Genomic DNA, 27,803 nt, shown 5'->3' on the forward strand with positions numbered 1-27,803 from the left:
TTACCCGGCAATCTTGATTCCAGCTTGTGCTTCATCTAGCCCAGCGTTTTGCATGATGTACTCTGCATATACGTTAAATAAGCAGGATGACAATATACAGCCTTGACATACTCCTTTCCCGATTTGGAACCAGCCTGTTGTTCCATGTCCAGTTCTAACTGTTGCTTCCTGATCTGCATACAGATTTCTCAGGAGGCAGGTAACGTGGTCTGGTATTTCCATCTCTTGAAGAGTTTTGCACAGTTTGTTGTGATCCACACAGTCAAAGGTTTTGGCATAGTAAATAAAGCAGTAGTAGATGTTTTCCTGGAACTCTCTTGGTTTTTTGATGCTTTTTTGATGATCCAATGGCTATTAGCAATTTGATCTCTTGTTCCTCTGTCTTTTCTAAATCCAGCTTGAATATCTGGAAGTTCATGGTTCACGTACTGTTGAAGCCTGGCTTGGAGAATTTTGAGCATTACTTTGCTAGTGTGAGATGAGTGCAACTGTGCAGTAATTTGAGCATTCTTTGGCATTGCCTTTCTTTGGGATTGGAATGAAAACTGACCTTTTCCAGTCCTGTGGCCACTGCTGAGTTTTCCAAATTTGCTGGCATATTGAGTGCAGCACTTTCACAGCATCATCTTTTAGGATGTGAAATTGCTCAGCTGGAATTCCATTGCCTCCACTACCTTTGTCCATAGTGATGCCTCCTAAGGCCCACTTGACTTCACATTCCAGGATGTCTGGCTCTAGGTGAATGATCACACCATCATGGTTATCTGGGTCATGAAGATCTTTTTTGTACAGTTTTTCTCTGTATTCTTGTTTCCTCTTCTAATATCTTCAGCTTCTGTTAGGTCCCTACCATTTCTGTCCTTTATCGAACCCATCTTTGCATGAAATGTTCGCTTGGTATCTCTAATTTTCTTGAAGAGATCTCTAGTCTTTCCCATTTTATTGTTTTTCTCTATTTCTTTGCATTTATCACTGAGGAAGGCTTTCTTATCTCTCCTTGCTATTCTTTGAAACTCTGCATTCAAATGGATATATCTTTCTTTTTCTCCTTTGCCTTTCGCTTCTCTTCTTTTCTCAGCTATTTTAAGGCCTCCTCAGACAACCATTTAGCCTTTTTGCATTTCTTTTTCTTGGGTATGGACTTGATTGCTATCTCCAGTACAATGTCACAAACCTCCTTCTATAGTTCTTCAGGTACTCTGTCTATTGGATCTAATCCCTTGAATCTATTTGTCACCTCCACTGTATAATCGTAAGGGATATAATTTAGGTTATACCTGAAAGGTGTCGTGGTTTTTCCTACTTTCTTCAATTTAAGTCTGAATTTGGCAATAATCTGACCACAGTCAGCTCCTGGTCTTGTTTTTGCTGACTGTATAGAGCTTCTCCATCTTTGACTGCAAAGAATATAATCAACCTGATTTTGGTATTGACCATCAGGTGATATCCATGTGTAGTTTTCTCTTGTGTTGTTGGAAGAGGGTGTTTATTATGACCAATGCGTTCTCTTGGCAAAACTCTGTTAGCCTTTGCCCCGTTTCATTTTGTACTCCAAGGCCAGATTTGCCTGTTACTCCAGGTTTCTCTTGACTGCATACTTTTGCATTCCAGTCCCCTGTAATGAAGAGGACATCTTTTGCATGTGTTTGTTCTAGAATGTCTTGCAGATCTTCATAGAACCATTCAACTTCAGCTTCTTCAGCGTTACTGGTTAGGGCATAGACTTGGATTACTATGATAGTGAATGGTTTGCCTTGAAAACAAACAGATCATCCTGTCATTTTTAAGATTGCTTCCAAGTACTGCATTTCAGACTCTTTTGTTGACTATGAGGGCTACTCCATTTCTTCTAAGGGAATCTTGCCCACAGAAGTAGATATAATGGTCATCTGAGTTAAATTCACCCATTCCAGTCCATTTTATTTTCCTGATTCCCAAAATGTCGATGTTCACTCTTGTCATCTCCTGTTTGACCACTTCTAATTTACCTTGATTCATGGATCTAACATTCCTGGTTCCTATGCAGTATTGTTCTGGGGAAAGGAGTGGCAAACCATTTCAGTATTCTTGCCTTGAGAACCCAATAAACAGTATGAAAAGGCAAAAAGATAGGACACTGAAAGATGAACTCCTCAGGTCAGTAGGTGCCCAATATGCTACTGGAGATCAGTGGAGAAATAGCTCCAGAAAGAATGAAGGGATGGAGCCAAAGCAAAAACAATACTCAGTTATGGGTGTTCACTACCTAACAATCCACATAGATTTATTTTCTTTTAAACTTTATGTTTTGTATTCGGATATAGTGAATTAGCAATGTTCTGACTGCTTTGGGTGAACAGTGAAGGGACACAGCCATACATACACATGTATCCATTCTCCCTCACAATCCCCTCCCATCCAGGCTGCCACATAACATCAAGTAGCTTACATATATTTTTCATTTAGCCCTCTTTGTAAATCCTATGAAGGCAGGATTTTTATCTATTTTGTTCATTACTGAATCTCTGACACATATTTATTTAGTGTGTTATTTGATTTATTATTATTTATTTACTCAATAAATATTTGTTATACAAGTCAAACTGGGAATTCTAGAAGTAAATGAAGAATTTGGCTTTTGGTAGTATCTGCCTCTCAGTCATACTATAAAACTACCTTGCTATTTAATTCAATTCAGTGCAATGCAGTCGTTCAGTCGTGTCCAACTCTTTGTGACCCCATGGACTGCTGCACGCCAGGCTTCCCTGTCCATCACCAACTCCCGGAGCTTGCTCAAACTCATGTACATCAAGTCGGTGATACCATCTCACCATCTCATCCTCTGTCGTCCCCTTCTCCTCCCGCCCTCAATCTTTCCCAGCATCCAGGTCTTTTCCAGTGAGTCGGTTCTTCGCATCAGGTGGCCAAAGTATTGGAGTTTCAGCTTCAGCATCAGTCCTTCCAATGAATATTCAGGACTGATTTCCTTTAGGATGGACTGGTTGGATCTCCTTGCAAGGGACTCTCAAGAGTCTTCTTCTTGAACACTGCAATTCAAAAGCATCAACTTTTAGGTGCTGCTGCTGCTAAGTGACTTCAGTCATGTCCGACTCTGTGCAACCCCATAGACGGCAGCCCACCAGGCTCCCCTATCCCTGGGATTCTCCAGGCAAGAACACTGGAGTGGGTTGCTATTTCCTTCTCCAGCTCATGAAAGTGAAAGTGAAGTCTCTCAGTTGTGTCCAACTCTTAGCGACCCCATGGACTACAGCCCACCAGGCTCCTCTGTCCATTGGATTTTCCAGGCAAGAGTACTGGAGTGGGGTGCCATTGCCTTCTCCGCTCTTAGGTGCTAAACTTAGAATTATTTAATTAGAGCCTGTTAATTCCAACTCAGGAGTTTTCGCTTTGTTTGATTTTGTCTTTCCTACAGAGCGGTTATTCCTTCAACAGATATACCCATTAGCAGAAGCTGGCTAAGACTCTCCTGGAACTTCAGATTTCCCAGTTTTAAAAATGCAATAAAGCTTTGGACAAATAGAATATGGTCTATATATAGCTGGTGCCAGAGCTGCATGATCCAGGTATGGATTTGACATACATTTTTTCAGCATTATGGTTTTTCTACACACTTAGTATGTGTGTTTACGTGTGTGTGCTCAGGTCAGTAGACACTCAAGCTTAGCTCACACAATATGAAGTTAGGTGGTTATGTCTGTCTTCACTTTTTTAAATAAAATTTTTATATTGAAATATAGTTGATTTACAATGTTGTATTAGTTTTAGGTGTACAGCAAAGTGATTCAGTTACACACACACATATATATTCTTTTTCATATTATTTTCCATTATCGATTATTAAAACATATTGAATATAGTTTCCTGTGCTATGCAGTAGGTCCTTGTTGTTGCCTTCACTTCATAAATCATAGCATTTTCTTTATCATATTGTCCTTATCACATTGCTCAGTGGAGTCAGACTTCTTTATTTGTGAATTTCAGAGTTTAGAAGTATTAAAAAACACCGTCTTTCCATCCCGTCTCTGCCACCAAGAACTTCGTAGTCTAAAACAACGGTTTTGCATTTTGGAAGATGAAGTATGCAAGCTCCAGGAAGCACTGAAGGTTAGTATTATCAATGAAAACAAAGCCAGAATTAGGTAAGGAGGGAAGGGCTAGTCCTGCATTGGAACCCAGAAGAAGGAGTGGTTACAGGCTCGTGCTAGTTCTGGGCATCTTTGCTGTCAGATTTCTTCCTTAAACTGCAGAGGCTCTGCTCTGCATCGCAGAGGGGCTGACCCCTGCAGGTGCCATTGCCTAAGCTCCATGTCACCTGGCTCCCGGTGTGCACTCATGGGAAACACTGATGAGAGGCTAGAAGGAACGAGAAAAGTGAAAGTGTTAGTTGCTCAGTCATGTCCAACTCTTTGTAGCCCCTGGACTATCGCCCACCAGGCTCCCCTGTCCATGGGATTCTCCAGGCAAGAATATTGGAATAGGATGGGTCACCATGTCTTCCTCCAGGGGATCTTCCCAACCCAGAGATCGAACTCACATCTCTTACATCTCCTCCATTGGCAGACAGGTTCTTTACCACTAGTGCCACATATACATGTGTGTATATCTTTGTGTGTGTGTGTGTGTGTGTGTGTGACTCAGTCGTGTCCAATTCTTTGTGACCCTGTGGGCTGTAGCCCACCAGGCTCATCTCTCCATGAAATTCCCCAGGCAAGAATACTGGACTGAGTAGCCATTTCTTCTCCAGGGGATCTTCCTGACCCAAGGAAGACAGGCAAAGAAGATGGGGTATTTTTCCCCTTTGTTCTCTGTGTTGGGCAGTTTCTCCAACAATGGTTACCATTGCCTGCCTCAGTCCCACTCCCACTAGGTCAAGTCCACCATGCTTCTAGATTCTCCGAGTTAACCTAGCTCCGGAGGTCTGGTTACACTGCCCGTTCCTTTGACCTTCCAGCCTCAGAGTGTTCATGGCTTTTGCTGTCGCTAATGACTTGGCTGTCTCACTGTCCCTTCTGTATTTCTCAGCCCTTCCATAGTATAGTGGTATAACCAACTCCCCATGTTACATGTTCCCTCTTCAAAAAAAAATTTTTTTTTTTTTTTTTTAAATTTTTGACTGCACCCTGAGGCATGTGGGACCTTACTTCCCTGACCAGGGATCGAACTCATATCCCCTGCATTGGAAGGCAAAAGTCTTAAACATTGGGCTGCCAGGGAAGTTCCTGTCTCCTCTTTTAAATATTCAGTGTGGTTTCTAACTTCTTGACTGAAATAGGCAGAAAAAAAACTATAGATATCCACTTTCTCCAAACTCCCCTAAGCAAGACCCCCTATTCTCAGTGTCTAAAACGTAAAGAATAAACACTGTGCTCATTGATTTGGAGAGACACTTCTGGGACTATATAACCCAGAATTTGTACCTCAAGGTGATCTAGCCTAAAGAGAAAAGGCAAATCACCCTACAACCTGGACCTCAGTTTCTGCATCGATAAAATGGGGAAGATACCATCTGTAGTGGGCTGAGTGATGGCCCTCCAAAAAGTTGGCCCAAGTCCTAATCCCTGGAAGCCTGTAGATATTATCTTATCTACCAGGGTCTTTGTAGATAATCAACTGAAGGGTTTTGAGATGAGGGAATCATACTTCATTACCTGGTTGGACCCTCAATCCAATGACGAATGTCCTTATAAAAGACACACACAGTAGAATACATAGAGGGAAGAGAAGCAGTGGGACCACCAAGGGGCAGACGTGGGTCATAGGGCCGCAAACCAAGACATACCAATACATCCCGGAAGCTGGAAGAGACCAGAAACAGAGTCTTCTCTAGAGCCTTGAGAGGGAATGCACGCCTTGATTTCCAGCTTCCAACCTCCAGAAGTGGGAGAGAATGACTTTTCTCTGTTGTAAACTACCAACTTTGTGATACTTTGTTATAGCAGCCTCTAGGAACTATTATGCCCTCTTACTTCCAAGGGTCATTGTATTCATTTGCTAGGGCTGCCATGACAAAGTAGCACAGACTGAGTGGCTTATGCAACAAATTTGTTTTCTCACAGTTGTGGAGGCTAGAAGTCTAGGCTCAAGGTGTTGGTAGGGTTGGCTTCTTCTAATGCCTCTCTCCTCTGCTTGTCTTCTGTGTCTTTAGATGATCTTTTCTCTGTGCCCATGCATCCCTAGTGTGTCTCTTATGTGTTCAAGTTTTGTCTTTATGTAAGGACACAAGTCACACTGGGGTAGATCCCACCCTAATGGCCCCCTTATTATTATTTTTTTAATATTTATTTATTTAGCTGTCCTGGGTCTTAGTTACGGCATATGGGATCTAGTTCCCTGACCAGGGATTGAACCCGGGCCGCCTGCATTGGGAGTGCGGAACCTGAGCCACTGGTCCACCAGGGAAGTCCCCCTAAAGGCTCCTTTTAATTTAATCATTTCTTTGAAGGCCCTGTCTTCAAATATAGTCACATACTGAGGTACTAGGTGTTCAGGCGTCAATATATGACTTGTGGTTGGGGGAAGACAATGCAGCCCATAAGAGTCATGTTGCAACCTTTGACTTTTTTTCCCTATCATTTCCTTGAATAGGCTGTATTCTTGGCTGCATTAAGTATTTTTCCCTCTCCCAGGAACTCTCTTCCCTCAATCTTTATATCCTTTCTTCACCTGATAAGCCTAAATCATCCTTGAGATAATGGCTAAATAGCTATTCATGCTTATTTTACACTTCATGGCTCTTATTTTTCTCTTTTTAAATAATTATTTATTTATGACTGTGCTGGATCTTCATTGCTACGAGGACTTTTTCTCTAGTTGCAGTGAGCAGGGGCTACTTTCTAGGTGTGGTGCATACAATTCTCATTGCGATAGCGTCCCTCCTTGCAAACACAAGCTCTGGGGTTCACAGGCTCAGTAGTTGTGTCTCCCAGACTTTAAAGCACGGGCTCAATCGTTGTGGCACAGAAGCTTAATCGCTCCAGGGTATGTGGGGTCTTCCCGGATCAGGGATCAAACCTGTGTCTCCTGCATTGGCAGGCAGATTCTTTACCACTGAGCCACCAGGGAAGCCTTGGCTCTTATTAAAGTATTGCTTGGCTTGTTTTGAATGTGTTTTGTGTATCTTTGAGGTCTGTCTTCCTCAGCGGACTGTCAGCTGGATGGGGAGACAGACAGGACTCACGCTGTAGCCAAGTGCCTGGCATATAGCACAGACAGAACAAATAGATGAATGAGTGAATGAGCTTGTGACAAATGAGAAAATATTGTAGCGCACGTGGTGTACAGAGAAGACATTCAACACGTGGCAGCTATGATTTTGATGACTGCTCAAATAAATAAAGAAAAACCAAATAAATCTGTTCTTCAGTTGCCAAATGTAGTTTTTTTCTTCCAGGCCATCTCAGAAAATTCCTCCCGTCCCAGCTATGGGCAAGCGTGTCACATGGGTGGTAAGCTTCCAGACGTTCCCGCCTGTGCTCCAGCCAGCCCTGCAGACTCCGCAGCTCTTCGTCCTCCCTCCCCAGCTCAGCCCGCAAGTCTTCCTCCTCCCCTTCCTCCCCCTCCTCCCCCGCCTCCCCCTCTGCCTCCGCCCCCACCACCGACAGCGCCATTGCTGCTCAGAAAATCTGCTGTCACGAAAGCACTTCAGGTAAAAAAACCGTCTAGTAAAGGTGTGTCAGTGGGTAAGGAAGGAGTCAAGCCAGGTGTCTTTTTTAAGGCTGGGCAAAGGGCTCTGACAGGAAGGACTACCTTTTGTTCTAATTCCATCTCCTGCTTATGGCAGTTATTGTTTTTAAAGACATGGTCCCCTGGGAGATCACAGACGTTGGATTTAGAAATGAAAGTGATTTTTTTTTTTTGGAGGATAAATGAATGAAACCCAGCAGGGTGAGAGATTCCTGTTGGCTTCTTGGTATACCTTTTTACCAATAGGAAAATCTCTCTGGGAAACCAAAGTAAAGACTCCTTAGTGAGTGAAGTCAGAATAACAGTAGGCGCAGAAAAAGACTCTTTGATTCCACTTGTAGGAGGTACCTAGAATAGTCAAATTCATAGGGTCAGAAAGCAGGAAGGGTGAGGTGGGGAGGGGGAATGGGGACTTAGCCTTTTTGTTTTTTGGTGGTGGGGGATGGGGACTTAGTGCTTGATGGAGACAGTTTCAGTTTAGGAAGGTGAAAAATTCGGGAGATAGATGATGGTGAGTGTTGCACAATATGAATATACTTGGAGCCACTGAACTGTACAGTTAAATATGGCTAAGATAGTATGTTTTATATTATTTAGTATGTGACTTTTATCACAATAAAAAAAATTTTACCAAAAAAAGAAGAAAAAGAATTGGTAAATCCTCAAGTGTGATGCCATTGGATTGGAGAACCAGTCTCCGTTAAAGCTACTTACCTGCCAAGGGGAACCACTAACCTATACACAGCCCTATCTAAAAAGCTGATTACTTTTTACTGTGGATACATTTGGTTAAAATGACTGAATTAAATGCAGAGTCTGTTGTTACAGTTGCCCTAAAATATACCTCTTTGAGTATATGTTCTTGCTTTCTAACAAGTGTGTCATTTTCTTAGGTAGTTTAGGCAAAACTTCACCTTGATTAGAGGAACTCCTTCTACTTCTCTCTTATTACAATGATTCCTAAGGAAGATGCGTAGTTGTAGAAAACTAGCCCAGCTGTTACTTAGTTTCAAAGCCTTACATTTTCATGAATATTTTTCAGCAGCCTTAGCATCCATAGATACTGGAAACAGAATTAGTTCTTGGTTGCATGGAAAGAATTTGATTGCCTCCTAGGGGAAATAAGAGTTAATTTTTAACTCTGAGGCTTTAAAAACTAGATTTGGATTTGCATTTGACTAGATGTCCTGGTTTCAATTTGAATTCTAATTTTTCCTTGTATCTTAAGGCTGGACCATTAAAAAAAAATGGACCCATGCAGATAACAGTTAAAGATCTACTGACTGTGAAATTAAAGAAGACACAGAGTTTGGATGAAAGGAGGATGGTAAGAAATCATTGACCACATATGTGGTCTTTCATTTTTGAACCTGCTTGTCTCTTAATGGAAAATAAGCATAAGTCTTAGATATAAAAGCTGTTCTGAAGAAAGTATTTAATATTTTATTTGAGTAATTTTTGATCTCCTCAACAAAATATATAAATCCACCAATTATTTAATTCGGCAGTTTTATCCACCAACCATTAGCTTGAAAAGGTAGAGGTATACTTTGAAGCTTTGGAATAAAAATTGAATAGATATATTTTACACATACTCAGCATGCAAATATTTGTTGCTTTGGTATGTTTACATTTTGATATTTTTAAATCTGTTTTTAATAATGTCTCATTTTGTGATTAAAGCTTGTACCATCACCAAAGGTACAGAACCCACTGGTTACTGTCTCTGACCTGCAGCGCGTTACCCTGAAACCAAAGTCCAAAGTGTTGTCAACTCGAGTCACAAATGTCTTAATGTAAGGAACTGCACAATATTACACTCTATTGCTACTTTAAAATAGTAATATTTTGCTTATTTCTAACTCTAAAAATTATATATGATCACTTAGGAAAATTGAAATATACAGTGATGTTGAAAGAAAACAAAAATATCAAATAATCAAATCATTGGAGACAGCCAGTCTTAACATATTGTTGTTTATAATTCTAGTCTTTTTCTGGGCATATACACTATTATTTCCAGTTCATGGTGCTATTTATTGCAAAATATAAAACATCATCAGGAATTTTCAAATCAGCACAGTTTCAGAAATATATTAAAATTAGAATGTCTTAGAATCAATGAAATATATATATGTAATATACATATTATAGGTATATGTGTATGAAATATGTATATTAAATACATATTGCATGGAATATGTATATACATGCATACACATGTAGGTACCCATGTGTAATTTATATTGTGTTGAGATGGCCAAAAAATTTGTTCATCCACAGAAAAATGTGGATGAACTTTTTGGCCAACCCAATATATACAAATACAGCTTTTCCCATTACTGTGTCATAAACTTTCCCCTATCTCATTAAAAACTAGCTTAAAGTATCATGTTGACTTCTTAAATAGCTGCAGTTTTTTAATATGTGAACTTCATAGATAAAATCCTATTTTGAGACTTTTAGGTTGTTTTATGATTTTTTTATTTCTATAACTCTTCAATAATCATCCTTGTCCATCATCTGTGTGCATAACTGAGTTTTGCCCTAAGATGAATTCTTACAAGTGTAATTACAAAGTCAAAAAAAGTAACTTATTTAAAAATAATAATAAAATGAAAGTATTAGTTATTCAATTATTAGATTCTTATTAGAATCATTATATCACTTTATGCTCCTATCAGCATCTACTGCTATTTTTTAATGTCGCAAACCACTCTCTAGGATGTTGCCTATTTTAAAATGATTGCTTTACTTTGAGAAAAATTATACAATCTGGTGAGCTCTAACTTTTGTATTTTTATTTAATCAGTACTCCTGGTAAAAGTCAGTTAGATCTACGGAAACTACTTAGAAAAGTCGATGTGGAAAGGTAATCCATTCTCCTATCTTTATGCTCTCTAAATTCATTTGAGGAGTTGGCATAAAACACAGCTCCCAATATTTTCATTACCTTTGCAGGAGCCCAGGTGGAACCCCACTTACTAATAAAGAAAATCTGGAAACAGGAACTGGGCTGACCCCAGTAATGACCAGGGCCTTGAAGAGAAAATTTCAGGTAAGCCTTTATGAAAAGCATTTGGTTCCTTTTCTTCAAACTCTTTAATTTAGAATCATAATCTAAAGCATCTCTCTTAATAATAGTAGTAATTTGAAAATAGTTCATTATACTAGTCCATCCTAAAGGAAATCAGTGTTGAATATTCATTGGAAGGACCGATGTTGAAGCTGAAACTCCAATATTTTGGCCACCTGATGCGAAGACCTGACTCATTGAAAAGACCCTGATGCTAGGAAAGATCGAAGGCGGGAGAAGGGGATGACAGAGGATGAGATGGTTGGATGGCATCACTGACTCAGTGGACATGAGTTTGAGTAAACTCCAGGAGTTGGTGATGGACGGGGAGGCCTGGTGTTGCTGCAGTCCATGGGGTCGCAAAGAGTCAGACACAACTGAGGGACTGAACTGAACTGAACTGATGCTTTATAAAGAACTTCATGTTTGCGGTTCATGAAATGCTATGAAATAGCTAAGATTACCATCTCTACTTTAGCAATGAATGTCTGGTTTTATTAATTTCATTCATAACTATTTATTAAGCAGTTCCTATATGCCAGACACTGTGCTGGAATACGTGGGAGATAGTGGTAAGCAGAAACAGACACAGATCTACTATCTTGGAGCTTTCAGTCTAGTGGCAAAAGTAGACAGTAATCAATAACCACAATTTGTGTAATTTTGCACTGAAGTAAATTCTGTGAAGGAAAGTAACAAGGTTCAGTGAGAACCCTTGGAGAAAGTCGATCCAACCTGGATGATCTCGGAAAGATTCCCTTAGGAAGTGATGAGGTGAGACTTGAAGGATGAGTAGGCGTTAACTGGAGAGGGTACCTGTATTGTGAGCCCACCATGAATGTCACAGAGGAGAGTCCCAGGAGAAAAGAATAAGATACGCAAAGGTCTCATGGTGGGAGGGATCAGGGTCTATCCGGGGAACTGGAAAGTGGCCAGCGAGGCTGTAACAGAGACAGGGATGAAGACGGAGATAAGAGTCAGATAATGCAGGGCTGGTAGGAAAGGGTCTTGGCAGCTTTCTTTGTCACCTGCCTGTATGACCCACACACCAAAATCCAGTGCATCAGTTGGCCCTTGTGTGATTTCTTCCAAACTCTATTTGTCTCATCTCCCTGATCCCCTTTATCATCAGATCTGTGAGAAGCAGCCACTTACTGCCACAGTGCTGGGGCTCAGGGCTGCTGGCCTCTTGGCTGTGAAGCTTATATTTCCGTCTCCCTCTGGCCCAACAGACTCACCACAAATTCTGCTGCAGACACACTTCCCACCCCAACTCTGTCCTCCCTTCGTTCGTTCCCTTGTTGAGAAGTTTTTGCCTGTCGTGAAAGAAATAAAAGCAAAAATAAGCAAATGGGACCTAATCAAACTTAAAAGCTTTTAGACAGCAAAGGAAGCCATAAACAAAACAAAAACAACCTACTGAATGGGAGGGAATATTTGTGAATAATGTGACTGACAAGGACTTAATATCCAAAATATACCATAGTTCATACAACTCAATATCAAACAAACACTCAGTAAAAAAAATTGGCAAAAGACCTAAACAGACATTTCTCCAAAGAAGATATACAGTTGGCTTGCGGGCACATGAGTAGATACTGCACATCACTAACTATTGAGAAATGCAAATTAAAACCCTAATAAAGTATCACCTCACACTGGTCAGAAAGGCCATCATCAAAAATCTACAAATAATAAATGCTGGAGAGGGTGTAGGGAAAAGGAAACCCTCCTACACTGTTGGTGGGAACATGAATTGGTATAGCCACTATGGAAAACAGTATGGAGGTTCCTCAAAAAACTAAAAATAGGATTACTATATGATCCAGCACATATCCAGAAAGGAGGAAAACTGTATCAAGAAGAGTCATACACCAGTGTTTATTGCAATACTATTTATGATAGCCAAGACATAGAAGTGACCTAAATTTCCATCAACAGATGAATGGATAAAGATGTCATATATATATATATATATGTGTGTGTGTGTGTGTGTGTACATACATGAATATATATGAATTCATATGAATATATGAAATGGAATGTTATTCAGCCATAAGAAATAATAAAATAATGCCATTTGCAACAACATAAATGGACCTAGAGATTATCATACTAAGTGAAGTTAGGCAGAGAAAGATCAGTATTATATATCACATATATGGAACCAAAAACATAATACAAATAAACTTATTTAGAAAACTGAAGCCGACTTAACAGACGTAGAAAACAAACTTACAGTTACCAAAGAAGTAGGGGGGTGAGGGATAAATTAGGAGGTTGGGATTAACAGACATACACTACTATATAATATAAAATAGATAACCAACAAGGACCTACTGTATAGCACAGGGAACGATATTCAGTATCTTATAGCAACCTCTAATGGAAAGAATCTGAAGTTTTATACCTGAAACTAACATAACATTGTAAATCAATTATTGTTTTTCAAAAAAGGAATCAGTTCCTTCTGCAGGATAGCTTGGTTTCCCTCTTGCCAATCAACTTGTCCTGCTGGGCACTCTGTGGCCTTCTTTGCAGATGTGGCCTGATGCCCCTTTCCAAATTCTTTGGAGCCTTCAATAGGAGTCCACTCCCAGATCACATTCCTTGGTGATACCATAAATTGTGAAGGGCAGAGGCCTTATTTAACAACTAAGCCCTTTCCTTTTTCTTATTTTGGCTGTGCTGCTTGTGGGACAGTTCCCTGACCAGGGATTGAACTCAGGCCATGGAAGTAGAAGCACCAAATCCTAACCACAGGGAACTCCGCCCTTCCCTACTGTGTTCAGCTCTAGGTCTTTTTTGTCCCTGCTCCACCCTGTAACTACTACAGTGGATTGATTAATGTGGAAGCAAGTAAAAATGCAATGAGCCACAAACCCATGTACTGCAAAACAGCCTCAAACGTCACAGATGAGGGTCTTTCCTGGTGGTGCAGTGGCTAGGAATCTGCCTGCCAATGCAGGGAACAACTCGGTTCAATCCCTGATCTGGGAAGATTCCACATGTCGAGGAACTACTGAGCCGAAGCTCTAGAGCTAGTGCTCCATGACAAGCCACCACAGTGAGAAGCCTGCACACGCAATGAAGAGTAGCCCCTGCTGGCCACACCTCGAGAAAAAACCTGCGCAAAGCAACAAAGACTCAGCTCAGCCACAAATAAATAGTTTAAAATTATCACAGATGAGACCTTTGCCATATGCTGTGCTCTCCAAAACCCACTTAGTAGACAATGGTGGTTGTTGTTCAGTTGCTCAGCTGTCTCCGACTCTTTGCAACCCCTTGAACTGCAGCACACCAGTCTTCTCTGCCCTTCACTGCCTCCCGGAGTTTGCTGAAACTCAGGTCCATTGAGTCAGTGATGCCATCCAACCAGTTCATCCTCTGTTGCCCCCTTCTCCCGCCCTCAGTCTTTCCTAGCATCAGGGTCTTCTTCAGTGAGTCAGCTCTTTGCATCAGGTGGCCAAAGATACGGGGTATTTAGTAAAAACTTGTTTTAGACATGGAATAACTTTCCCCACTCCTAATAGTTAGGTTTTGCATTTGACTGTGGGCAAGAGAAATCTGACCATAATGGCTTAAGCAAATAGAGGCTTATTTTTCTTTTCTGCATATTGCCTTGGGAAATAGGCAGTGGACACGGGGTATAGTGGTTTCCCATGTCGTCACCTCTCTTCCAGCCATAATACATGGCTTTTTATCCCTACGGTGCAGAACATCTATACTTCCTGAAGCCTCTTGCCTACATTGTAAGCAAGATAAGAACGGCAACGATCAAAAGGGTGTCCTAGCTAAACTGCCCTTCATCTCTTTAAACAGGTGATATCCAGGAACTTTGATTATATCAGGGAAGTTGGAAAAAGTGATTTTTAGAATCTGGCTGCATTGCTGCCTTGCATAAAATCGAGGTTCTGATAGTGAGGAAGGAGAGCTATGCTGACCACAAGAACATAATTCATATTATAATTGGGACTTCTTGTTTTTTTCATAGCTGGCTCACCCTAGAAGCCCAACTCAAACTCTGCCAGTTTCTACAAGCAACTTTGATGAACAAAACTGATGCCACCTCTGCCTGACCCCCAGCAACGATCCATAAAATGTACATATAAAATGACCCCAATCCTTTTTAAGTGTAGTATGTATAAATGATTATATTAATATATAATTCATTTGAAGAATTAAAATATGTATGGAGCCCATGCATACTGTAATGTAAAGTGGGTATTCGAGTACTTTCTAGTTTATATGATTGCTCATAGGACAGATGGGAAAATGCAATCCCCAGAGTGATGTTTATCCTGGAATTACTCAGTTTAGGTTAGAAAGGTTATTCAAATTTAACTAGATAACTCTAATTTGTACTCTATATGTACAGTTATGGTATTAATAAAATAACCTGGTACCCATTCATCTTGGGTATTCTCAGGCAATTGGAAAGCAAAGTATTTCACCCTATAAAGCTCATGCATTCATTAAGTGCTACTTAACCCAGAAAGACCCTCTAGATTTTATTTCTGTTCCCTATAAGCAATTAAGTAAGATCATCTCCCATCCAAACCTAACTATTTCAAAAGGATTCGAAGCAAAAGGTCCAACATGACCTTAAAAATTAGAATTTCATTTCTAGTAACTTAGGTAGGTAGCTATATCTGCCTTATTGAAGTCCGGGATATTCCTTACTTTGCTATCTGCTATCCACATTCCTACAGCTAAATATAGACTTCATGAAGACCTCTACATGAACCTTGGGTTTTCTATAGTGCCCCACCAGGGATTCTCTGAGGTCCATAGCAGATTCACTGTGAGACCTGATTCTCTGTCCTCAACCACCTATCAATTCAATAACAGTCATTCTGTACAGTCACAGGATTTTACTTTTTCCTGACAATTCAGTGTTGCCAGACTTAGCAAATATAAATACATGCCTGCTAAATTACTTCAGTTATGTCCAGCCTTTTGCAACCCAGTGGACATAGCCCGCCAGAGTCCTCTGTCCATGGAATGCTCCAGGCAAAAGTACTCGAGTAAGTTGCCATGCCCTCCTCCAGGCGATCTTCCCAACCCAGGGATCCAACCTGCATCTCCTGTCTTCTGCATTGGCAGGCAGGTTCTTTACCACTCGCGCCACCTTGGAAGCCCATAAATACATGACACCCCCATCAAATTTGAATTTCAGATAAACAACAAATAACTTAAGTATATATGTGAAAGTGAAAAGTTGCTCAGTCATGTCCAACTCTTTGCGACCCCATGGACTGTAGCCCACCAGGCTCCTCCATCCATGGAATTTTCTAGGCAAGAGTACTGGAGTGGGTTGCCATTTCCTCCTCCAGAGGATCTTCCCAACCCAGGGATCGAACCTGGGTCTCCCGCATTGCGGGCAGACGCTTTACCATCTGAGTCACTGGGGAATCATTAAGTATATATAGGGCCCACTAAACAATGAGTAATATTTTAAGTATAACTATGTCCTAAATATTGCCATGGGCTTCCCTTGTAAAACTCAGTCAGTAAAGAATCTGCCTGTAATGCAGGAGACCCCGGTTTGATCCCTGAGTCGGGAAGACCCCCTGGAGAACAAAATGGCAACCTACTCCAGTATTCTTGCCTGGAGAATCCCATGGACAGAGGAGGCTGGCAGGCTACAGTCCATGGGGTTGTGAGAGTCAGACACGACTTAGCAACTAAACCACCACCACCAAATATTGCCTAGGAAATATATTTATACTTAAAAAAATACATCACTGTTTTTCTGAATTTCAAATTTAGCTGAACATCCTATGTTTTATTTGGCAACCCTACCAGGCAGTCTCCTACAAGGTTGCCAATATCTGGGAGCCCCTGGTTTTGTCAGATATGTCTGCGTAGCAGTAGATACTACTGTAGCTTCAGCCAGGATCCCTGCCACTAATGTGCTAAATATCACGAAAGAAGAGGAACTCTCCTTAGGGTGAGTGAGACTCTGAAGGCACAATGTTAGCTCTGATGCTGGTAACTTCCACTGCAGTTCCGAGAATAAGGATAGTGGCTCCTCATGGAGGGGAATCAAGGGGTGTCACTGAACTTTCTAACCCGGCAGGAAGCAGGTACATAGATGATGTCCCTGAAATATTCCCTGATTATGCTAAAAATATATTTTAGTAATTTCCCAGAAATGCCTATATTCCCTCTGATAAATGTAACTTTGAGATGCCAAAGAGAGGATCGTGAGAAGTCACCAGGCTGGAAAGCAGATATGGGAACAAACAGTGTTTTGTTTTGATGAGACCCACATTTATATTTACATTTATGGATGAAAATTAAACAGATACTAAAGTTAAGAAATACATCTGTTTCTAATAAAAACTTTTTAAACCTGTTACTATGTTTATATTAAGTAAAATAAAGGGAATGATCACTGAGAAGAAAGCAGGTGAGTATTTGTAACAATATTTTATGGGACATCTAATAACGTTTATAATATTCATAAACCAATGTGTACTGTATCAGTTTAAATGATTTTATCATTCTTGTGAGATAAAGGTTCATTTTTCTGAAAATGCTATAGAAATCCTATGGTTAAATATTTGTAAAGCTGCTGCTACTACCGTATCAGTATTAAAATGTGTTCTATCTTGTATCTTTTACTAATTTTTATGACAGGTTTTATATTGTACCCACTTGAGAATCCAATGACTGCTAAGGCTTCATAAAATTGTTGCTGATCATATGTCTCCACTGTTTATTTTGAGACTGAATGTCAACCAGAGAATATAAACAATCACAATGCATCCAGTTATGTTTTTGAATAAAGAAAAATACAAAACTTTGGTCTTTCTCTTTAACATTTTTTACTAGAAATATAACATACAGGAAAGTACATAAAACATAAATAGACACAATATTAAATACTCATGTGATCACCAAGAAAGGGACAGTTAAGTGTCTAGAAGTGCCACCTGTTTCCATCCCTAATGTTAATACCTTTCCTCAAGAAGTTACTCCTCGACTTCCCTGGTGGTACAGTGGATAAGAATCCTCTTACCAATGCAGGCTACACAGGTTCCATCCCTAGTCTGGGAAGATCCCACATGCTGCAGAGCAACTTAGGCTGGGTGCCGCAGCTACTCAACCCATTCGCTGCAACTACTGAAGCCGACACATCTAGAGCCTGTGCTCCACAATAAGAGAAGCCTGTGCACAGCAATGATAGTGCAGCCAAAAAATGTTTTTTAATTAAAAACAACAACAACAACAAAGGCTTAGGCCAAAAATGGGTTCTCTTTAAAACAAACCAAAAAAAAGTGACTACTCATCTGTTTGTTTTCCTTTGCTTTCACCCTTTAAATATGCTGGGACTAAATATGCATCCCTAAATGCTATGATTTCTTTTTTTATTTTATTTTTTTCTTTAAATTTGGCCGCTCCACAAGGCAAGTGGGATCTTACTTCCTTGACAAGGGATGGAACCTGTGCTCTCTGCAGTGGAAATGCAGAGTCTTAAACCACTGAACCACTAGGGAAGTCCCCATGCATGCCACTGTAAACATTCTTGAACATGTATTTGTGCAAGTTACTCTAATGTGTATGTCTAGGAGTGGAACTGCTAGGTGGTAAAGCATGCCTGTTGTCTAACTAGTATTCCAAGTGGTTGTACAAATCAATGGTCCCTTCAGCAAAGTATGAGATTTGTAACTCTTCTTTTCTTCTAGGGAGTCTTTTCAACTTAGTCTTTTAACATTTTGTTTACTTGGGAAATCTATACAAATGATGTGGTTAATATACACTATTTTTTTCTGGATTTGTAAGTCAAAGAATTGTTAATATTATAGCAGCAAAGTCACATACTAAACAGCAAATAATGTACATGATGAGGATCAAACATAATTTATGTGGATAAATAGGTACAATTTCTTATTTTAGTTGGGTTTAGAAGAAGGAGAGAATCCGGACATACAGAAGTAGAGAAGGAAACAAGTAAAAACCAAGTAGACAAAATTTAAAAAAATAAATTTGAAAGCCCACTTCCAGTCCTTTCTAAATTCTTGTTAGCAAATAAGTATTGCCTGAGAAGAATTTCCCGAAGCCCAATATAGCTTAATATATCAAAAATACCAGCACCAGGACTTAGGGCTTTGAGAATTCTTTTCCCCCAGTTTTCTTGAGATATAATTGACATATGACCTTATATTAGCTTAAGGTATACAACATAGTGGTTTGAAATATGTATCTAAGGCAAACTGATTTCTACAATAAATTTAGTTAATATCAGTCACCTCATATAGTTACAGGTTTTTTTCTTGTCAATAGAACTTTTAATATTAGAAAGAAAAATTACAAAATAGAGATATAAAAATAAGAATATGAAGGAAACAATAAAAATAAGAATTATTCACCCAAAAACCTGCATACAGATGTTCACAGGAGCTTAATTCATAATTCCAACACTTGCAAGCAATTAAGATGTCTCTCAGTAGGTGAATGGATAAATAAACTGTGGTACATCCAGATAATGGAATATTATTCAGCACTAAAAAGAAATGAGCTAGCAAATCATAAAAGACATAGAATAAACTTAGATGCATATAACTAAGTGGAGGAAGCCAATCTGAAAAGGCTACACACTGTATGTATGATTCCAGCTATATGACATTCTGGGAAAGACAAAACTATGGAGACAGTAAAGATCAGGGGTTTGGGGGAAGGAGGAATGAACGGGTGGAGCACATAGGGTTTTTAGGGCACTGAAACCATTCTATAAGACACTTACATGGCAGATACATAGCCTACATTTGTCCAAACCCAGAATGCACAACACCAAGAATAAACCCTAATGTATGGATTTGGGGGTGATAATGATCTGTCAAAGTAGGTTCAGATATTGTAATAAATGTACCACTCTGGAGCCTGGTGTTGATAGTAAAGAAAGATATGCCTGTGTAGAGGGTATATGGGAGCTCTCTATGCTCAATTTTGTTATAACCCTAAAACTGCTTTAAAATTTTTTGCTACAACCCTAAATTGCTTTAAATTTTTAAAATTCTTTTTTAAATCCATTTTTTTAAAAAAATAGGGAAAAAGAGTAAAGAAAGAAGTCAATAAATCCCAACAAGTTTTAAACATTTTGGTGTATAATCCTCTGAGCCTGAGAACTTTTTGTTGTACCTCACAAATCTTTCAAAATCACTGGCTTTCTTTTCCACTGATATGAGTCAAGAAAGAAATCTGTTCACCTTGCTTTGAAAGATGTTTTTAAGGTGGTGCTTCTCAAACTATACTGTATACAAATTATTAGATTTAGTTGAAATGCATGTTCTGATTGGGCTTCCCTTGTGGCTCATCTGGTAAAAAATCCACCTGCAATGCAGGAGACCTGGGCTTGATCCCTGGGTTGGGAAGATACCCTGAAGAAGGGAAAGGCTACCCACTCCAGTATTTTGGCCTGGAGAATTGCATGTTCTGATTCGTAGGTCTGGGGTGGGACCTAAGAGTCTATATTTCTAATAAGCTCTTTCTTTAGCCTACACTTTGCTGGGTGAAGCACTTCCCAGGTGAAGCAGTGGTTCGATCCGGGATCAAGAAGATCCCCTAGAATAGGAAATGGCAACTCACTCCAGTATTCTTGCCTGGAAAATTCCATGGACAGAGGAGCCTGTTGGGCTATAATCCATGGGTTGCAAACAGTCAGACCCAGTTGAGCATGCATGCGCTCTCTCTACTGGCACTACACCTTGCACAACAAGGTTCTAGAGCTTAAAGAAAAATATTCTTATTTTTCTACTTTTAGTAGAGTCATTTGACACTGTGGAATTTTTTTATTCTGTGAACTACAAATTTAACTGCTTTCAAAATGCTCAACATTGCTAATTATTAAAGAAATGCAAATCAAAACTACAATGAGGTATTACCTCACACTAGTCAGAATGGCCATCATCAAACAGCGTACAAATAATAGAGACTTCCCTGGCAGTCAAGCAGTTAAGACTCTGAGCTTCCACTGCAGGGGATTCAGGTTCAATCCCTGGTCAGGGAACTAAGACTCCACATGCTGTGTGGCCAAAAAATAAAAAATAAAAGCTACAGAGTGCATAGGGAATACTTCTACACTGTTGGTGGACATGTAAATTGGTGTAGCTACTCTGGAAAATCAGTATGAAGGTTTCTTAAAAAACTAAAAATATTTCCAACGGGAAAAAGGAAGGGTGGGCGGGGATAAAAAAAAAAACCCAGCAATCCCAATTCCAGGCACATATCCAGAAAAGATGGAAACTCTAATTCAAAACTAATTCAAAAAGATACACGCACCCCCAATTGCACTATTTGCAATTATCAAGACATGTAAGCAACCTAAGAGTCCATCAACAGAGAAATGGATAAAAAACATCAGGGGTGTGTGTGTGTGTGTGTGTGTGTGTGTCTATATATATATATATATATATATATATATATATATATATACACATACATACAATAGACTACTACTTGGCTATAAATAAAGAATGGAATATTGCCATTTGCAGTACCATGAATAGACCTAGAGATTATCATACTGACTGAAGTAAGCCAGACAGAAAAAGACAAACATTAACACTTATATGTTGAATCTAAAAAAGAATACAAATGACCTTATTTACAAAATAGAAACAGACTCCTCACAGACACAAACTATGGTTATCAAAGGGGAAGTGGAGGGCGGGAGTGAAAAAATTAGGAATATGGGATTAACAGATACACACATACAGATATGTTAAGCAGATAAACAACAAGGATTTACTGTATAGCACAGAAAACTGTATTCAATATCTTATAATAATCTATAATGGAAAAGAATCAGAAAAAATATGTAAAAGTGAAGTGAAGTCGCTCAGTCGTGGCCAACTCTTTGCGACCCCACGGACTGTAGCTCACCAGGCTCCTCTGTCCATGGGATTTTCCAGGCAAGAGTACTGGAGTGGGTTGCCATTTCCTTCTCCAGAGGATCTTCCCAACCCAGGGATCGAACTCAGGTCTCCCACATTATAGGCAGACACTTTACCGTCTGAGCCACCAGGGAAGCTATAATGGAAAAGAATCAGAAAAAAAATATGTAAACTGAATCATTTTGCTGTAAACCTGTAACTAATGCAACATTGGAAATCAACTATACTTCAATAAAAATAAAATAAAACCACTACTGGTAGTGAAAAAAAAAGTTGGAGGTGAGTAGTGGTATGTCAGAAAGAAATATGATGTAGAAAACGATTAAGAGATTAAATATGGTAAAAACAATTAAACTGTTGTAGATGCTCTATAAATATTTGACAAGAATTAAATATAGCATAGTATGAATATAATTCCCTTTCAAAACCACTGCTTCTGCCTTTACCTTGCATGTAATTATTGTCATTTTGGAATTGTCATAATCACAACTCTCCTCTTCACTAAGGTGTTTTACAACTTCTAACATTTAACTCATTAAACATTTTGTCTATCAAGCAGAACAAACAAAAAGCCCTAATTGCTTCCAAGTTTTTTTCTGATATTTCAATTTCTAGGGTCTCCGATTAAGGAAAATCTTAAATCAGCAGTGATGTAAGACTAGATAAAACCTTGGTGAAAAACTAGGACAGGAGAAGCAAGAGGCGGAACCTAAAGTGAGAGAAAAGCAGGGACTGAAGACGCGGAGGAAGGATTTCAAAATTGGACGAGAGCCGGTTGCGTTTACCGGACGGACCGGAAGAACTCGCGAGTTGTCTCAGCACCATGGCGGGTCCCATCAGCCTAAGAGAGCTGCTAATGGGCGCTTCAGCCTGGACAAGCTCTGAGAGTCCCGAGGGGTCCCCTACAGAGGGTGGTGGGAGCGCGGCTGGCGGACCGGAGCCTCCTTGGCGGGAGGATGAGATCTGCGTGGTGGGAATCTTCGGCAAAACGGCTCTGCGCCTGAATTCCGAGAAGTTTTCACTTGTGAACACGGTGTGCGACCGACAGGTCTTTCCCCTCTTTCGCCAGCAAGATCCTGGAGATTCGGGGCCTGGAGTCAGGACCGAGGCTGGGGCCGTCGGGGAGGCTGGCGGAGCCGGGGACCCTGGGGCTGGGGCCGGGGCCGGGGATCCAATTCGGGGAGGTGTAACTGCCGCGGAAGGCAACCGAATTGAACCAGGTTCTCAGGATTACAGCCTTCTGCAAGCCTATTACAATCAGGAAAGCAAAGTTCTGTACCTTCTTCTTACTTCCATCTGTGACAATTCCCAGCTTCTGCGGGCTTGTCGGGCCCTTCAGAGCGGGGAAGCTGGAGGTGGCCTCTCTTTACCTCATGCAGAAGCGCACGAGTTCTGGAAGCATCAAGAGAAGGTCCAGTGCCTCAGTCTCCTTTACCTTTTCTCCGTCTGTCACATCCTGCTTCTGGTCCATCCCACTTGTTCCTTTGATATCACTTATGATCGAGTATTCAGAGCCCTGGATGGACTGAGACAGAAAGTACTGCCCCTTCTCAAAACAGCCATTAAGGACTGTCCAGTTGGTAAGGACTGGAAGCTGAACTGCCGACCTTGCCCACCTAGACTCCTTTTCCTTTTTCAACTCAATGGAACACTCAAGGTAGAACCCCCTCGGAACCAAGACCCAGCTCATCCAGATAAGCCCAAGAAGCATTCTCCCAAAAGGAGACTGCAGCATGCCCTGGAGGACCAGATCTATAGAATCTTCCGGAAGAGTCGTGTCTTGACTAATCAGAGTATCAACTGCCTCTTTACTGTTCCTGCCAATCAAGCTTTTGTGTACATAGTTCCCGGAAGCCAGGAGGAGGATCCAGTAGGCATGTTGCTGGACCAACTTAAGAGTCATTGTACTGTGAAAGACCCCGAATCTTTGTTGGTCCCTGCACCCCTTTCTGGGTCCAGGCGGTACCAGGTGATGAGGCAGCACAGCAGACAACAGCTTTCTTTCCACACTGACACCAGCAGTTCCAGTTCTTCGGGGCAGCTAGTGGATTTCACTCTTCGAGAGTTCCTATGGCAGCATGTAGAGCTAGTACTAAGCAAGAAAGGTTTTGATGACAGTGTGGGCAGGAACCCACAGCCTTCCCATTTTGAACTTCCTACTTATCAGAAGTGGATCTCAGCAGCTTCAAAACTGTATGAAGTGGCTATTGATGGGAAAGAGGAGGACCCAGCATCTCCCACTGGGGAGTTAACATCTAAGATTTTAAGCAGTATTAAAGTCTTGGAAGGGTTTTTGGATATTGACACAAAATTCTCAGAGAACCGTTGCCAAAAAGCTTTACCAATGGCCCATAGTGCCTACCAGTCAAATTTGCCTCATAATTACACAATGACTGTCCACAAGAATCAGCTTGCCCAGGCTCTTCGAGTGTACAGCCAACATGCCAGGGGTCCAGCCTTTCACAAATATGCCATGCAGTTACACGAGGACTGCTACAAGTTTTGGAGCAATGGCCATCAGCTCTGTGAGGAGAGGAGTTTAACTGATCAACACTGTGTACATAAATTTCACTCCTTACCTAAATCAGGTAGCTAAAGTTTTCTTAGCATTTCACAATCAAAATTTGGGACTGTGTTTGTATTCTTGTTTTCAGACAGATTGTTCCCTATGTATTGACATTTTAAAAAGAGAGCCCTACAGAAATTTAGGTACATGAGATTTAAGTTTCCTCACCTGCTGGAAAAAGAAAAATCAGCTATGACTACTAATTACCTTCTTGTATTTAAAGAATGAACCCTAGGGTATTAGTAAATGAGAACTGTTAAATAATCCAGAGTTTCAGGAATTTCATATTAATGTTTTTACCTTGGAACTTTTAACTAAAATGAACAGAATGAGATGTGTGGTCACTATGATGATAAACTTTACTTAGAAATTCTAGAAGTTTATATTTAAAGTATGTTTTATTTCCATATATTTTCACTTGCTTCTTCTGTTAGGTATGTTAATCAAGTGTTTGAGGGTTTTTGTGTCTGTGTGTGTGTAGTGTGTGTGTGTGTGTGGAGGTTTTTTTCCCCTCCTCATTTCCAAAGAACTCTTTGGAGAAATTTGAGGGTTAGGTACAATTGAATGCAGAATAAATGTGGGTCTGCATTGTGTGTGAAATGAATAGTGACTTATATTTTTCAGGAGAAAAACCAGAGGCTGATAGAAATCCTCCTGTGCTGTATCACAATAGCCGAGCTCGATCCACTGGTGCCTGTAACTGTGGAAGGAAACAGGCACCCCGAGATGATCCCTTTGATATCAAGGCAGCTAACTATGACTTTTATCAGGTAGATTCTGCATTTTTTCTTCCTCTTCTCTCTGTTTTGCTAACTACCATCTGAGTAAAAATGTATCTTTTCAGAAGCAAAATGTCTATCAATAGATAAGTCAGTGTCACTTGCAGTGTGATATGTAAGGAGAAAATTATATATGTACTTATTTGCTTACCCATTAACTGTTGCTTCTTGCTTTTTAGTGTGAAGAATGTGTTGTTTCCTTTTATTTATTTTTGGCTGCCTTGGGTCTTCATTGCTTTGCTCGGGCTTTCTCTAGTTGCAGCGAGTGGCTGCTACGCTTCGTTGTGGTGCTCAGGCTTTTCATTGTGGTGGCTTCTCTTGTTGTGGTGCACAGGCTTTAGGCACACAGACTCAGTAGCTGTGGCACACGGACTCAGTAGTTGTGACACACGGGCTTAGATGCTCCACGGCATGTGGAATCTTCCCAAACCAGGGATTGAACTCATATCCCCTGCATTGGCAAGCAGATTCTTATCCACTGTGCCCCCAGGGAAGTCCAGGAATGTTTGCTTTCGATGAAAGGTTTACAGGATTTGTTTTTTTCCTTCCTCCATAGCTTCTGGAAGAAAAATGTTGTGGAAAATTGGATCACATCAATTTCCCAGTATTTGAACCAAGTACTCCAGATCCTGCTCCTGCCAAAAATGAATCATCTCCTGCTCCCCCAGATGCAGATGCTGATAAACTTAAAGAGAAAGAACCTCAAACCCAAGGAGAGAGCACAAGCCTGAGTTTAGCTTTGAGTTTAGGCCAATCCACCGATAGTTTAGGTACCTATCCAGCGGACCCACAAGCAGGAGGAGATAATCCAGAAGTTCATGGTCAAGGGGAAGTAAAAACTGAGAAGAGACCAAACTTGGTTGATCGGCAGGCGTCCACAGTTGAATATCTCCCAGGCATGCTTCATTCAAATTGCCCCAAAGGTCTCCTACCCAAATTCTCCAGCTGGTCTTTGGTTAAACTAGGCCCTGCTAAGTCTTACAACTTTCACACTGGTTTGGACCAACAGGGCTTCATTCCAGGAACAAACTATCTTATGCCTTGGGACATTGTCATCAGGACTAGAGCTGAAGATGATGGAGACTTAGACACGAATTCTTGGCCTGCTCCAAATAAGGCTGTTCCTGGTAAGAGAAGTGCAGTTGTCATGGGCAGAGGAAGACGGCGAGATGACATAGCGCGAGCATTTGTGGGCTTTGAATATGAAGACTCTCGAGGTCGAAGATTTATGTGCTCAGGACCTGACAAAGTAATGAAAGTAATGGGAAGTGGACCCAAGGAATCAGCTTTAAAAGCCCTGAATAGTGATATGCCCTTGTATATTCTGTCATCCTCTCAGGGTAGAGGGCTAAAACCACATTATGCTCAACTTATGAGGCTTTTTGTTGTGGTTCCGGATGCTCCTTTGCAGATAATCTTAATGCCTCAGGTAAGAAATGCAACTTTTTGTGTCGTTAGACAATCATGTTTGTTGTTTGTTTCAGTTGTTTGAAAAAAAGAGTACAGAGCATCAAACTAATTATAATTAAACAGGTCTTAATTTTAAATACCTCTTACATTAATAACTACTTTCTGTTTCTTAAAAAATAAATTGTAGGTATGTTCATCAGTTCACACCATCAATTCACATCATTTGGTTAGAGGCAGAACATGAAATTAAAAATCTGTAGAAAAGCAGGATAATATTTGAGATTATTTAATGTAATATCAGATATGATTGAAGTTAGGCGTGTACCTGCTTATGTGCTCTTTGAACCTATCCTTAGTTTAGGCACTTACCTTTCAGGTGTCTTTTTTTTTTTTTTTTTAAGATAAGATTTTTTTCTTTTTTTAATTTGTTTATTTAGCTGCATGGGGTCTTGGTTGCAGCTCACAGTCTCTCTAGTTGCAGTGCAAGGGTTTAATTGCCCCATGGCATGTGGGATCTTGGTTCCCCAACGAGGGGTATAACCCTCATCCCCTGCTTTGCAAGGCAGATTCTTAACCAATGGGCCACCAGAGAAGTCCCTTTCAGGTGTTTCTTATTGAAAAATGTTAAAATAATCATATAACCTGTGTTTTTCAGGTTCAGCCAGGCCCACCACCATGTCCAGTATTCTACCCAGAAAAGCAAGAAATCACTCTCCCACCTGACGGCCTCTGGGTTTTGAGGTTTCCTTATGCCTACGTGACTGAGAGAGGACCTTGTTTCCCTCCGAAGGAAAACGTGCAGTTGATGAGTTACAAGGTGCTCCGTGGGGTTCTTAAAGCAGTAACACAATAAGTGTTTTCCAGCCAGTGCAGTCCTAAACTTGAGCTGGGGTTTGGTTTTGGTGTGTACAGGATCTTTTTTGGTGTGTAATACTGTGTTTTCTTGAGCCCAAAATATGTTTTAGTTACAGAAGTTCAGTATTTGGACAGTAATTGTTCCACTGTTTTGTGATATTGTTGATATTTATTGTAAATGGGGGTATAACTTCTTAATAAACATTGTTCATTCTAGAAAAGGACATAAAATACATGGCTGATACCTCTATTTTCTCGTTTCTGTTTTACTGTCCATAATAAAAAAAAAATTTCTATTACAACTGAATATTGCATTATCATGTTGAGCCAGAGGTTTTTTTTTTTACTGAAATGATGTTTTAGCTGGGATTTTCCTTAAAACACTGCTCCTGAAATTATATTCAGAACAATATGATCTAGTAGGTTATCTGGTAATTGTATGAGTACTTAATTGCAAAACATGCCCTATATTGTTTAGCTCATAATTTTGGTACCTGAGTTACATTGCTTTGTTCTCACCATTTTATTCTTGG

At 40.3% G+C, this 27,803-nt stretch overlaps 2 protein-coding genes across 5 annotated transcripts in view; both read left to right on the forward strand.

Moving 5' to 3' along the window:
* Nucleotides 1–17,571, forward strand: part of PRR11 (proline rich 11) — a 31,758-nt gene extending 14,187 nt beyond the window's left edge. For all 4 annotated transcript variants that reach the window (XM_061142651.1, XM_061142649.1, XM_061142650.1 and 1 more), the window contains 8 exons: nt 3,413–3,563; nt 3,982–4,104; nt 7,391–7,645; nt 8,912–9,010; nt 9,367–9,479; nt 10,496–10,555; nt 10,645–10,741; nt 14,754–17,571. In XM_061142651.1, coding sequence (XP_060998634.1) covers nt 3,413–3,563; nt 3,982–4,104; nt 7,391–7,645; nt 8,912–9,010; nt 9,367–9,479; nt 10,496–10,555; nt 10,645–10,741; nt 14,754–14,822 — 967 coding nt within the window. In that variant the 3' untranslated portion in view covers nt 14,823–17,571. The remainder of the gene's footprint in view (nt 1–3,412; nt 3,564–3,981; nt 4,105–7,390; nt 7,646–8,911; nt 9,011–9,366; nt 9,480–10,495; nt 10,556–10,644; nt 10,742–14,753) is intronic.
* Nucleotides 17,572–22,457: 4,886 nt separating this feature from the next.
* SMG8 (SMG8 nonsense mediated mRNA decay factor) lies at nt 22,458–27,572 on the forward strand. The gene is made up of 4 exons (XM_061142653.1): nt 22,458–24,248; nt 24,851–24,996; nt 25,562–26,434; nt 27,071–27,572. Exons 1-4 carry the CDS (start codon nt 22,484–22,486, stop codon nt 27,266–27,268), a joined length of 2,982 nt encoding a protein of 993 aa, XP_060998636.1. The 5' UTR covers nt 22,458–22,483; the 3' UTR covers nt 27,269–27,572.
* The last annotated feature ends 231 nt before the right edge of the window (nt 27,573–27,803 follow it).

Source organism: Dama dama, chromosome 5, assembly GCF_033118175.1.
Source record: "Dama dama isolate Ldn47 chromosome 5, ASM3311817v1, whole genome shotgun sequence".
In the NCBI taxonomy this organism is placed as follows: Eukaryota; Metazoa; Chordata; class Mammalia; order Artiodactyla; family Cervidae; genus Dama; species Dama dama.

Excerpts from the sequence above, each read along its gene's own strand:
- SMG8 (XM_061142653.1), top strand. The coding sequence starts at position 22,484 with ATGGCGGGTCCCATCAGCCTAAGAGAGCTGCTAATGGGCGCTTCAGCC. Across the intron at positions 24,249-24,850 it reads TCACTCCTTACCTAAATCAG|GAGAAAAACCAGAGGCTGAT; the intron begins GTAGCTAAAGTT and ends TATATTTTTCAG. Across the intron at positions 24,997-25,561 it reads CTAACTATGACTTTTATCAG|CTTCTGGAAGAAAAATGTTG; the intron begins GTAGATTCTGCA and ends CTTCCTCCATAG.